Consider the following 13986-nt stretch of genomic DNA (forward strand, 5'->3'; position numbering starts at 1 on the left):
ACAGGCTTGAGCCTATGCGTTGAGATCTTGCCCTGCATCTGAAGCCAGTGCCTTCCTTGCTAGGTACAGGAGGGCATCTGTTCTGTTTGTTGGCCTGTGGATGCCATGTGTGGCTGCACAACTCTTAATGGGATATCGGTGTTTGCTCTTATATAGTGATGTCTTTTGCTCTTTCTTTCCGTTCATTTCTCATGGGGCCTGTGGCCTTCTGTTTGTGTTTCCTATGGCTGTCTCCTCCCTGTCTCCCTCTGCTGGCCTCCTTGGCCTCTGTCAGCCCAACAGGCTGGGAAAGCTGGCTGAGCAGGTACGACCTTGACCTCACCCTCAAGCTTGCTGGTGCTTGTCTATGTGCAACCCCCTGCCCCGCCCCATGAGTTCATGTGACCTCATGAATTCCAGACAAATACATGTTTCTTTTATTGTCTTACTTTGTTCATAGTGGACATCATTTGACATATTATAAAATTCCTTTGTGACAAAATTTAAAATTAACACTATTTTCAGAAACAGCAGTTTGTAACATTACTTTGGGTGGAAGGGCCCATGCAGAGGATTTTGTTTTAATTCCAGGGTGCACATGATGGTGCTGGGATCTTCAGGGAGTGCTGTTGATTGGAATGCTCATTCAATCTGATGTTGTATATCCAATAAAATGGCACATACTGTCCTTTAACCAGGACTAATGTCAAATGGAAGCTTTAAAAGTCAAGATGAGAATCAGCCTTCTGTCTCCTCTAAGAGTCTTTGCTGGGCTCCATCCCCAGCAGGAGTGGGAGGCAGACCCTGCTTGGTAGAAATGCCCCCAAACCACAGTGGTGTTTTCATCGCAGTGAAACCAGTGAAAACAGAAAGTCATCAGAACTGAAGTGAAAATGGTTTGATTGGTTACCATTCAGTGTTACGGAACACTCCACTTGATACCAAGCCCTGTGGGTGTTCAGAGGGACAGTGTCAGCCGTGCCTGAGGACTCCCAACCCCGGGGACCCCGAGCCTTGGGAGATGGCTGCAAGGAGCAGCACTGCCCTCCTGGCTGAACGCACCCCGCAGCCTGGGAGGAGCTGCCCACATCTGTGCTGTGAAACCAGGAGGGTGTGAGGGCCCTGAGGAAGTTTTTCTGCTCCCTTTCCAGGGCACAGCTGGCCCGGACCCCACAACTGTCTACGTGGACATGCGGGCACTGCGCCATGACAGGTAATATCCCTCCCCAGTCTGTATGGCCTTGTCCACACCTAGTAGCAGAGTGTTGCAGATTCGGTCTGTACCAACAGTATATGGTACCTCCAAGATCCTCGTATTAGGAACGGCTGGTTGGATTGGAACTTCCCTGGTTTTAGGGATGGCTAGCCCAGTCAGGAATCTCCACAACACTGGACATTAGTAGACAGCTGGCCAGGTCAGGGATGCCCAGGACCTTGGGTGTTAGGGATGACTGGCCAGGTGAGCATGCCTCAGGTTTCCAGATGTTTGTGGATGGCTGGCCAGGTCAGGGCCATTGGCACTGTGAAGAGGAGTAACACTGTGGACCCTCTTGGGCATGTGCCAAGCTTCACCTTGCTTTCTTGTGTCCTCACAGCTGCAGTAAATGTCCTTATCCTTTTTCACTCACAACCAGAAACGGGGATCAAACATTAGGTATTTGATTTTCATGGGGAGAAGTAGGAAACAGGACAACTAATGGCAAGCTAATGGCAAGAACTTTGTTACTGATGGCATTTCAGCCATAGTTCTCCCATAGTTCTCACGTCAGGAAATTTGTGGGGCCGTGGTGTGCTCTGGCTTGGCTGTGACGTGGTATTCAGGGACCTGCCAGCTGGGAGACGTGGGTCCCCATTCTGGATCTTCAGATGTAGCCATGTCACAGCTTGATGTAAACAGTGGCTGGGTGCCAGGGCCCAGCCAGGACAGGTAGAGGAGGGCCCAGAAGAAACAGATTGCCCAGTGGGTGGGGGCATACCTGGATGTCCACACCACAGGACTCTCTTCATTGGTGGTGTTCCCAGTAGCACCAAAAGTCCTGCTCAGGATGGTCCTGGTGAGTTTTTTTTTATGAAAGGCTATCATCCTGGCTATTGTTCACATACTGACCCTCAGAATGATAATCATTTTCCAATCACCTTGTGATTTACATTTTTAGAACTTATTATCTGTGTTGAAAATTATATTCTGAAATGTTTTCCTTGTTAATTTTTAGGGTACGTTTGGTGGAACGGGGTTCTCCACATAGTCTGCCGCTGATGGAGTCTGGAAAGGTAGTAGAACTCGGGACTCTGCTCCCTGTAATGTTCATCCTCTGTCTCAGAGTCACACAGAGGAGGTGCTGGGCTCCGTCCCCCTCGAGCCCCACGGTCTCTGGGCTGGTGTGATGGGGTGCTGCAGAACTTTCTTCCGCCTTCCCCGCCTGTGCTTGGAAGTGTGAGGTTAAGTCTTTGAACACAGGTTGGGATCGAAGCCAGTAGGGAGAATCCAGACACAGAGAAGGAACTCCCACTGAGTGGGCATGAGACCGGTATGAATGATCAGGGCCTGCAGCAAAGGTCCTCTCTCACCAACACTTCTAGAACTACAGGGTGTGTTGGTAGATGTGGTGGTCCTGTAGTCCCAGCTACTCAGGAGGCTGAGACGGGGGATTGCTTAAGCCCAAGAGTTGTGGGTTGTAGAGCACTTTGCTGATCAGGTTTCCCCACTAAGTTCGACATCAGTATGACCTGATGTCAAAGTGACCTCCTGGGAGCAGGGGACGACCAGGTTGCCTAGGGAGGTGAACTAGCCCAGGTCAGAATCAAAGCAAGTCAGAACTCCCATGCTGACCTGCCCCTCGCCCTGGACTGGAGGGATGGGAACTCATGCCCTGGATGGGAGTGATAGCAAGGAAGAGATCTTCCCAGGGCTGTGGATGACAGAGGATCTGCTGTCAGGGCTGGTCTGCGTGTGGTTAGGCCCCCAATGGCTGCTGACAAGTTGAGGGCTGTGAGACTACATGAGGAGCCCAAGTGGAAACTGAGCCGCTGCCAAGGGCCAGCAGGCGCAGGCGCAGAGTGGGCATTCCTGGAACCAGCGAAAGGACAATGAGACAGCATGAGAAAGGGTGCCAGGCTGGTAGAGTGGCTGGTGACATGTACCTGCTATGCCCAGGAGGCCTAGGCACAGCAACCATTGCACGCCAAGGGCTCGGGTGCACCTGGGGGATGCCTCTCTGCATCTTCACAACCCAAGAGGCAAGGAGCAAAACTTGTTGACTCCACTTACTCACTGCCATGGCCATAGCTGCTTTTGCAGAGACAGGATGGTGCCGAGAGAGGGCCAGAGCCAGCCAGAAATACAGTGTCCAGCACAGGGATCCCTGACAGGCTGTGGGGTAGCTTTGGGGCAACACTGTGCAAAGGCGGTGGGTGTAAGCTACAAGGCCCACGTGGCTAGAGCCAAATGAGTGAGCAAGGGCAAGGTCTTGCACAGTTCACCCCTAGCCCTCTTTAAAGCTGCTCTCAGTGGACTAGCAGGAGCTGAGTCAGATCCTGCAGAGGGTGGCCCATCTGTGGGGAGACTGAGGCTGCCAGCCTCTTTTCTAAGCTGGCTTTTGTGCTCCTTGCAGTTTTGCAATTCTCTCCCTATGCTCTTGCCCTTGGAAACTACTTGGGCAAGTTCCTGTCCTGCCGAATGTGGCTGTTGTGCAGTTTCACTTGCCTCTGGGGTTTTTTTTTTTCTCTTCCCCTCTTTTGCTTGGGCCTAATCAATCTGTGCTCTGGTTTTGAGCTTTGGTTTTGGGGTTCAGGTAGGGGTTTTGGGGTTCACATGGGGAGAGGGTAGCGGCTCCAGCAGCATCATGGAAGACAGAGCTCTTCACACATGGAGGAGCAAGGAAGGGCCTGGTGCCAGCCGTGGACTCCTACTTCGTGTTAATCTCGCTCCCTTCCTCCTGTTCTGAGACCCACACTGTCACCATTCCTGCTTTACACATGAAGTAACTGAGGACACAGAGCAACTGGCCAAACCTAGGAAGGGGCCACCAGGCCTGGATGTGGGAGGCTGGGGAGGCGCACAAGTATGGGAAACACTTCCCCACAGTCAGATTCCTGGTGAAGGGGAGGCTCTGTGGATCCCACAGACATGGATTCCTGCAGGGACAGGGCTGCAGGTGCACCCAGGGGTCCTCTGCCTTAATGAAAGCCCCAGGGTAAGCAAACCTTCACCCAGACCTTCTGCCCCTCCTGACAACGACAGGGCTTATGCTCAGGAACTGGGATCATTTTGCTAGAATTCACAACTTATTTCTACCGATTAATGCCTCATATTTCCTTTAAAATTCAAAGTAAAATTTTAAGTGACATCTGAACTTCCTGGTCTCCCTCAGGCAGCCAGCCCATCCTGCCAACCAGCTTCTGAGGGACGCAGTGGCACTGAGTCAGGAGAGTGCCATGTTTTCTTTGACGAGGGCCTTTAACAGTTCTCCTCCTTCCAGATCCTCCCTGGGGTGAAGGTCATCATCGCACACACTGAAACCAAAGGGCCCCTTGGAGACTCACACTTGGGTGAGGTAAGTGGCAGCCAAGGCTACGTGTGGGCTCTTCGGGAGGCGTGAGAGCCCTCCAGCCTTGCCAACTTTGCCCTTCTTCCCTTCCTGCCCCCAATTCAGGAATTCTAAATCCTAGAGGTCAGTTATGTCTTTCAGAATCCCAGAAACTTTTCTGCTTTCACCAAGCACTTGTGCTTCAGACCAGCTCCAGGGCAGGGTTTAGGGTGCTGTGGGGCAAGCAGCCTTGGGGCACTGGGAGGCAGAGGATCTCTAAGGAACCAGCAGCAGCAGCATGGGAAACTGCTGCCTTGAGCAAGAACCTATCACTGCTTCGTAAAGAGTGCTTCCTGTGCTAGCGAGGAGCATAGGACCAGGAGAACCTCGGGACAGAACCCTGGTCCTGTGGACATACGACATGTCCACAGGGGACATTTATGGCTGCATGTGCACTTTTGCCCAAGCATCTGCCATGATCCAGAACAGACAAAGTCCCTCACTGGCAAGGGCAGGATGCAGCCTGTCAGTAAAGGATGGGCAGGGGCATGTCGGAATGTGTCAGGGCCTGTCAGTCACAGGGCGGGGCAGGCAAAGCCTGTCACTCATAGGGAGTCACAGGGTGATACCTGTCATCGCAGTGGCACCCAGGGCCTGTAACTGTAGGCACTGTGGCTTTCTCAAGTGCAGACTGCGTCGGCAGGCTCCAGTTGTGCATTCTGTGGGAGTGAGACTTGAAGCATATTGTCCCGTGGCCATTCTCACTCCCAGTGTGCATAGCACTATTTGGGTCTCCTTCATGGCTAGCCTAGGGGTTTCCAGTGGGTAGTGCAGACCCTTCCCTGCCTGGCTCAATGTGAACTCGCCTTCCCAGGTGTGCAGATAGCATCCAGGTGGAAGATGTCCCTGTCCCAGTCTCAAGTGTAGTCCACCTGAGGGGCTGAAGTGTAGTCACAGCCTCATCCTACTTGGACAGCCTGCCAAACGCAGTTTTAAAGGGCAGGCGAGGCTCCCAAGGAGATGAAGGCCTGAGTCTGAGGGACCCACCTTCATGGCAGCTGCTCAGGGGAGCAGCCTCTGCTGGCTTCCCCTGCCCCTTCTGATGCTCCTGTGAGGTGGTAAGAGTGTGGGCTGTTGGCTGGGTTCTGAACACTCCTGTGTTTAGAGAGCCCCATACCTGAGGGCTGTGGATGCATTCTTCTGGCCTTTCACCTGTGCGTGTGTGAGTGGCCAGCACAGGTGCACAGGTGCCATCTCCATTCGGCCATTGCTCTGTTTCAGCATGAGTCTGAGCAGCTGTGTTCTCACCCCACAGGTGACCTTCATTGCTGTAACGTGTCCCCACGGTGAACATTAGGGTGGCCCTAGGTCTCTCTTCACTCTCAGCACTGATTGATGTGAGAAGTCTGGGTTCATCTCTGCACACAGTATCAGTGCTGACACACAACTATTCCCAGGACAAAGGAAGCAAACATGTGTTTGAGTGGTTATGTTTGCTTTCTATGCCTCTAAATTGTAACAGTTCCCAAAATAAGATGCTAAAAATAATCCCAACCACCCCCAGTTGGTTCACATTCTCCTGAGATTATCCTTGGCCAACAGGTGTCTCAGGACAGAATCTACTCCGTGGTGTATAGTATGCCCATGTTCTTGTCCTCTGGTCCCTACCAGATCTGGGTGAGCAGCCCCCACAATGCTACTGGGTACTATACGGTCTATGGGGAGGAGGCACTTCATGCTGACCACTTCAGTGCCCGGCTGAGCTTTGGAGACACCCAGACTGTTTGGGCAAGGACTGGCTACCTTGGCTTCCTTCGAAGGACAGAGCTCACTGATGCCAGTGGAGGTGAGGGATCATGGTGAAGTGCCTGCCTTTGTACTTCCTGTCGGCGGGGTTGTGCTGCTGCAGGAGCCTGGCTTGCTTAGCCAAGTGTCCGGGGATGAGAGTCCCTCCTACCTGCCTGTGCCCTCCCTCCTTGCTCTGATCTTACATGGTTCCATTTGGGTGAAGGACATGCTCCAAGAGCAGTTTTCTCTGAAAATTACTTTTTTCCCTCGTGTGTCTGCCCCTTACTGCCTTGTCCCCTTGGCCTTGGTAAGAATGTGGTGAGAAGGCTGGAAGGGTCTTCCCCAGCAGTACAGTCTCCCAGCTGTTTACCAGTGTGGCAGCACTGTGCATAACTCACCAGCCAGGAGTGGGGGCGCAACGCCACCCCATGCAGAGGGGTGCCCAGTGTCAGAGGGCTGCAGGCCACATACCACCCTTTCCAATTCAGAGTTTTCAGTAGCCCCTGTGGTTGCTGGTGTTTCCAGAAATAAAGATGAATTTTTTTATAAAAGTGATTTTGAAATATGTATTTACACATTGTTGTACCTTTGCTGAGGTGGTTGCTGACAGCACAGGACAGCCTGGTCTGCCATCGTCTCTACCAACCCCCTCTGCATGGTTTACAGCGTGTCCCCCGTGTCCCCCAAGCACACAGACACTAGTGTGCAAAAGCTGCGTGCCCTGCCCTGAATGTGTGCATATGTGTTCATAGAGCGACACGACGCGCTGTATGTTGTTGGGTCTCTGGACGAGACGCTTGAGCTGAGAGGCATGCGGTACCACCCCATCGACATTGAGACATCTGTGATCCGAGCTCACAGGAGCATCGCAGAGTGGTAAGAGCCCAGGCCAAGGGCAGGACCTACATGGTCTGCCTAGCCCTCCTCTGGTCATGATCACTGCCAGGTACTCTCATGCTATGAGGACAGGCCTCCTGCATGGTCATTGTGGTCTCTGGCACAGCTAGACTGCTATGTTAGACTAGTCCTGTTCCCTGAAGGTGCTAGAATCACCAGCCTCCAAGAGGGACCTGGCTGCTGAAGGTTCTTCCTCTGGACATGTTTCTAGAAAACTGCACTAGAGTATGTGTCATTGCCTTCATTGGTTTTTTTCTCTTTGCCTAATCAGCTTTAAATGAAGAGACTCTCTCTCAAGGTACAGTCAAAATACAACATGTTTGCCAGTTTTTTCACTTTTTTGGCACCCTTTCCCAAACATATGAGCCTCAGTCCCTATGTAGGCCCATGTGACACCTGTCTCCCCTGCAGTGCTGTGTTCACCTGGACCAATCTGCTGGTGGTGGTGGTGGAGCTGGATGGTCTGGAGCAGGATGCCCTGGATCTGGTGGCACTAGTGACCAATGTGGTGTTGGAGGAGCACTACCTAGTGGTAGGCGTGGTGGTCATCGTGGATCCGGGCGTGATCCCTATCAATTCCCGGGGAGAGAAGCAGCGCATGCACCTGAGGGACGGTTTCTTGGCCGATCAGCTGGACCCAATCTATGTGGCCTACAATATGTGAGCCCCGTGCAGCGGAGCCTATGGAGGGAGCGAGAGAAGGTGTGAGGCCAGGAGATGTGGTGTCCCCACCCCTGGAAGAAAGGCGTCCGATCTTATTAAGGGTTTCCTCCTTCCTGTGCTTTTACTGATCCCTCTCAACAGTTCTTCGGCTCCCATTTTAGAAAACACTTCACACAACTAAAGAAATATTTTGGATCTGCCAAGTACATTTACAGAAATATGAAAGCCAGCATTTTTTTTAACAAGCAGGAGCTTGATTGATTATATTTTATTTTTATCATGGTTCTGGGGATTGAACCCAGAGCCTAGTGCATGCCAGGCAAGCGCCTACCACTGAGCGACATGCCCAGCCCTGGAGTGACTGGGAAGAAGAAGAAAGACCTGGTGTGACCTCTTGAGAAGTCACAGATACCGCAGTTGTTCTCTCCCGTACCGCAAGTTCGCATTTTTTAAGGCTAAAAATGACGTTCTTGGTTTCTAAAATTCAATTATTTATTCCCACCTCAAATGGCAAGTTTATGTATGGAATTTATCATAGACAGGACCTAGAAGCCTCAAGCACAGCTGCCTCCTCTGTTGCACGGGGCAGAGCCAAGCTCAGTAAGACCGGGAATTAGAGCCCTGCCCTCCCTCCTCTCGCAGTGTGGCTGAGCACAGTGCTGCTTCTTTGCCAGTTCTATTATTGAGACAGATGTGCCAGTTGTCTACATATTTTGTCAGAAACACTTAGTGCCATTTTGGACTGTCAAGTTAGAGGCTTTGTTTCAAAAAGATAAACTAGCATCTAGTTTTAAATCACTCTCCTGCTTAGTTAAATTGCTACTTTTCATAACATTACAGCATTCTTCTCATGAAAGTATACTGAATGATTTTGTCCCAGGTCAACAGATGTGGAAGCACTGGTCCAGGGTTTCCCGACCACCGTGCTGTCCTTGCATCCCATATAGTTGTGGGGGCAGAGGCAGGGAGCCACTGTCCTGTGTTGATGGTGGAGATGGTATCACTCACTCCTCACTGGCTTTTGCATTTTGAATTGTGTGCCTATAAAATTTGGCAATCCATTTTTAGTTATTTTATTCAAACTTGACTAAACTAAGTTACCTACTATTATACAGAAGTGAAATTAGAGAATGTAAAATCCTTTGGATACTTCTGAGAAATTGAAGTCAAGCATGAATCTAAAACAGATTATTTTTATATAGCTAATTAAGAGTATGTTATGAAGTTCTTGGGTTTTTGGGACATTGATGGTGGGAAAGGTTATAAATCATGCATGCTTCACAGAAAACAGCCAGGTTTCTCTGGAATTAGCCTGGATCAGTGCCTATCATAGCTGTTAGTTCACAGCAGGTCTGGCCAGCTGGGCCAACTCCTATCTTACCCTGGTTTGGCTACAGATAGCACTGTGTGCAGTAGCCCTGTTTGTCCATGGCATTAGACTGTGGTGTAGTATGTTGAACAGGCTGAAATTCTAATAATCCTGTTGTAATTATGTACAGAATCCATGTAACATATTGTTTGGCATACAGAGATTTTCACAGTGGACTAATGGACATTCTTTACAATAGAGTGGCTGAGAAGAAAACAGAACTACCTAACCCCCGGTCTTCTACCTAACCCCAATCTTCACGTTGTAGTTTTTTTAGTGAACAAAAATTGTAAACTTTTTATATTGAAGGGTCAGTGGAAGTAAGACACTATCTGGTAAATTAAGATTTTAGGAAGTGTACTAAAATGTATTGAAATTATTCTCTGGGAATTATGTCTATCACACTAAAATATTTTATATCATTATATTAATAAAAGTTATTGACTGTTTGTAATCCTGCATTTTGAAATGTGTGAAAGGTTTTAAAAATTACTCCAAATAAGATGTCTTTTAATTATTTCTTTCAGACTATAAAAGCAGTTATGCTTATAGCATAAAATCTAGAAAGCACATTAAAGTGTAAGGAAGAAAGTAAAAAGCCTATAATCTTATCTCTAATAACAGCATTAATATTGACATAAATATTCTCAGGGATTTACTTTTTCCTTTAAAATTTTTTTTTACAAAATTAGGATCATATACATATTTTATAACCTGCTTTTGTACTCAATAAATTGCAGACTGTTAAAGTTGTTACATATACTCTTTACATGTGTTAATGACTCCACCTGCAGGTATGCCTCGACTCTTGCCATACACCAGTGTTATTTCAGCATCATCTGGTGGACATCCTCTTAGATGTATTTTTTTCACTTCCAGACTACAACGACCACCTTGGGCTCTGTTCTCACACCTGTGTGGATGGGTCAGTCTGTGCCAAGGGTTTTGGGTTCCCACTGTCCTCAAGAAGGCAGTGTGGAAGAGGCCTCTTTCAGTAGTGCTGGCAATGAACTTTTGTTCAGGATTAAAGTTAGATGCTGAATTGTTTTCATGTATTTCTCATGACCATTTTTATTTCTAACTAGATGCGTTCTGTTCAGATTTGGCAGTTCTTATGCTCAAGTTTTTGTTTTGTTTTGCTTTACTGATTTGTAGAAGCTATTTTATACTAAGAATATAAAAAATAGTGCATATTTTTCTAATGGGTCATTTTTTACTTGATTCTACTTTAAGATTTTTTAAAACTATGTTTAGTTGTACTTACTTGCAGATAGTGAACACAGCTGATGTATTTCAGAAGCAGTTCTGCGAGAGTGATGAGCATAAGCCCACAAAGCAGCATACAGAGAGGAAAACTTGCATTTATATCTCCTTAGCTGCTACCACAAGCCAGCCTTGGCCTTCCAGGCAGAGTTCTCACAGAGGACCAGTGAGCATGTCAGAACACCATGCACATAATACCTTCTGTGTATAGGAAGAAGAGGAAAGAGCATATCCTTTCATCTGAGATCATTTTACATAAATCTTGGGTCTTAAAGAATTATGGTACTAGTGGCAAACCTATGACATGAGTGCTACAGTGGGCACACAGAGCCCCTCTGTGAGGGCATGAGCCAAATTGCCCCAGAAGCCAGACATCGGATATTCAAGTTTAATCGCAGTGTTGGTACTTTGGGATAAATAAGTGGGTTTTACGTTGCAGTTTTGGCAGTCTCTAAAAAGTTTGCCATCACTGGATTAGGGAATTTCTCATTACATTGGATACCATAACAATGTTTCAGCATTGTGTGGCATTCATCATGCAGTAGGATATTTAATTTGGTAATGAAGAATTCTTTTAAAAGGTAACTACATGCAAAATTTCAAAACTTTTTACATTGTTACTTCTTACTGAGTAACTTGGGTTTAAATGGAATGATTTTTTAAAGTATCTAAGCAGGTGTCTGAACTTTAATAAATTCTGGAGCTGCGAAGTACACTAACTAAAATGAAGAACTCTAATCAGAGGGATTCAGAGGTTGATTTGAGCAGGCGGAAGAAAGAATTAGCAAACTTAAAGATGGGGCAACAGAAATTCTTGAATCTCAGGGACAGAAAAAAGCAGAGAAGTGAGTCAAGCCAAGGGGACCTGTGGGGGAGACATCAAGACAACCCAGCATACATACATTTGGAGGAAAATGTAGAGAAAATGTTTGAAGAAATAATGGCTGCATGAAAGACATGAATGTAAGCATACAAAAAGTTAAGAAACTTCAAGGGCTAGGGATATAGCTTAGTGCCATAGTGCCTGCCTGGGAAGCATAGGACCCTAAGATTCCTGGATGGATGGATGGATGGATGAATGGATGGATGGATGGATGGATGGATAAATAAATGAATAAATAAATAAATAAATAAATACAAGTAAGATAAACTCTAAGAGACCACATATATATAATCAAATGTTTGAAAGCCAGAGAAGAATTTTGAAGGCAGTAATTTGTCACATGTAAAAGATATTGAGATTATCAGATTTCTCATCAGAAATTGGAGACCAAAAGGCAGTGGGCTGATATATTAGAATGTTAAAAACAACCCTGAACCAAGAATCCTATACCTTGCAAAACTGCCCATCAAAAGTGAGAGAAAAGCCAGTTGTGGTGGTGCATGTCTATAATCCTAGCACTCAGGAGGCTGAGGCAGGAGGATCAGCAGCAGTTCAAGGCCAGCCTAACTACATAGCAAGAATATGTCTCAAAAAAAAAAAAAGAGAGAAAATAAGACATTCTCTAATAAACAAAAACTGGAAAAGTTCATTACCAATAGAGCTGCCATCCAAGAAATGCTAAAGGAGTTCTCTATGGTGAAATGAGAAGACACTGGACAATCATTGAAAAAATAAACCACTCAGTCATTTATAAGTACATGGGCAATTACACAGATTCGGGTATTATTATAAGTAAGTGGTTTGTAATTGTACTTTCTGTTTACGTTATATGATTTAAGAGATTAATACATTTACAATATTAGTTGAAAGCATTTTGTTACTCTACATTTTGTTTTGTACATAATTCAGGAGGTCAGAACACTTAAAGAATTTGTCTTGGGGCATATAATATATAAAGGTTAGAACTCAGAGATGGCGGAGTGGTGAACAGCAAAGAAAAACCCTTTCTGAGATTTGGTGTCCAGACACTGGAATATAGCAACATGAAGAAGAGAAAGAGGGAAGTAAGTCCCCAGAAGCCAGGAAGGATCTGAAGTGAGAATTGAAGCCCACAGGGAGGGTAAAGAGAGAGACTTCAACAAAGATGAAGGAGGTGGCAGGCAGTACTTTCTCCCTGAGCCTGGACTCGTTGTATGGGAGGGTCAGTTCTAACCTGCAGAGGCACAGTGACTACTGGCGACCTCACAGGCCTCCATGGAGAAGCACACCAGTGGGACACAGCAGTGCACACAGTGGACTACAGTGGTTGGTGAGTTATTTGGGTTTAGACATTCCCCAGGAGAGGGCCATTGGCCAGTAGCTATCTTGGAGAGGGACTGACTGAGCTCAGAACAGCTGCAGTAACAAAGTCATGGAGCCCATTGCAAGTCAACAAGAGGTCAGGGAATCTAGTTCAAGCCAGCAGGAGGCACATGGACTGCTGTAGGCTAGACAAGTCTGGTTCTAGCCTCACAGGCAGAAAGCAGCTTGAACTTCTGTGGATATAAAGGTGTAAGCTCACTGAATTGTCCAGTACCCCACCGTAAAGCTACAACTAACTTGCTGGTATTAATCAACTCAGACCTGAACTCTTCCCACGTTGTCTACCAGTGACAACAGAAACGTGCCTTGAACTGGACAGTTTTTTTTCTTATTTTCTTTTTTATTATATTTTTTTCTTGGTTATTCTTGTTTTTATATGAGTGTGAACACAACTTAGTTTTTTTGTTGTTATTGTATTCTTGTTTTCATCTCTTCTTTGTCTATTTCCTCCTGTCTTCATGTTTCCCAAAGTTTGCATGATGTTCCTTTGTCCTCCAGCCTTGCTTCTAATCTCTTCCTCTTCTTCTATTTCTCTATTTTTACTTCTTCAACCCTTTTAAATTTTTTCCCCAGTGGATAAAATTGTCATATTGAGGGCTTATTTACTACATACAATTTTCTGGTTCATTTTAGATTCTTATTATATAACCACAAATCTAGTTCACATGTTTAAAGGTGGCAAGTTAATAGTTACCTCAGTTTATCATTTTCTAGGCTGTGTTTGATCCTATTGTTATTGCTGACTGTATCACTGTAGGCAAGACGACAGTTGTTCTAACCAGTTCTTCTTCTGGCATACCAAGGCTGAGGTTGCCTAAGGGTCATAAAAATGCTATGTCAGTGCCAAAGAACTGTGGGCTAGGCCAAATGGGCAGCAACGTCTCATCCCTAAATAAACTGAACAAGTAGAATTTTTTAATAGAGTCAAAACTCAAAAGCCAGCTAAACCTGGAAGGCATCTCTGAGGAGTCCTTTCCTAAGGGTTCTAAATACTAGCAATAAAGCTGCTGGCCATGGGCTGGGGATATAGTGGTGCAGGATCTGCCTGGCAAGCACAAGATCATGAGTTTATTTCCTGGTGCCAAAAAAATAAAACTACTGGCCATAGGCAATTTATAAGCATCAACCCAGGAGTGAAACTAAAAAAAAAAAAATGAGAAGACACTTCAGATGCAACCCCAGACTTCCACCTCACCAAAGGCCAACCCACGGGGCAATGAGGTGGGACAATCTGAAAACCACCTACCTGGCCTCTC

At 46.8% G+C, this 13986-nt stretch overlaps 1 protein-coding gene across 1 annotated transcript in view; it reads left to right on the forward strand.

The window, feature by feature from the left end:
* The window catches only part of Dip2a (disco-interacting protein 2 homolog A), a gene marked incomplete at its 5' end in the record, with an annotated part of 104535 nt that extends 94115 nt beyond the window's left edge, over positions 1 to 10420 (forward strand). Inside the window, 6 exon segments of the mRNA XM_005375936.2 lie at positions 1131 to 1192; positions 2193 to 2250; positions 4458 to 4532; positions 6177 to 6351; positions 7046 to 7169; positions 7602 to 10420. Of these exon segments, the coding sequence (XP_005375993.1) occupies positions 1131 to 1192; positions 2193 to 2250; positions 4458 to 4532; positions 6177 to 6351; positions 7046 to 7169; positions 7602 to 7854 (747 nt within the window). The 3' untranslated portion in view covers positions 7855 to 10420.
* Positions 10421 to 13986: the final 3566 nt, after the last annotated feature.

Source organism: Chinchilla lanigera, unplaced genomic scaffold (assembly GCF_000276665.1).
Source record: "Chinchilla lanigera isolate Chin_1 unplaced genomic scaffold, ChiLan1.0 scaffold00006, whole genome shotgun sequence".
Lineage (NCBI taxonomy): Eukaryota > Metazoa > Chordata > Mammalia > Rodentia > Chinchillidae > Chinchilla > Chinchilla lanigera.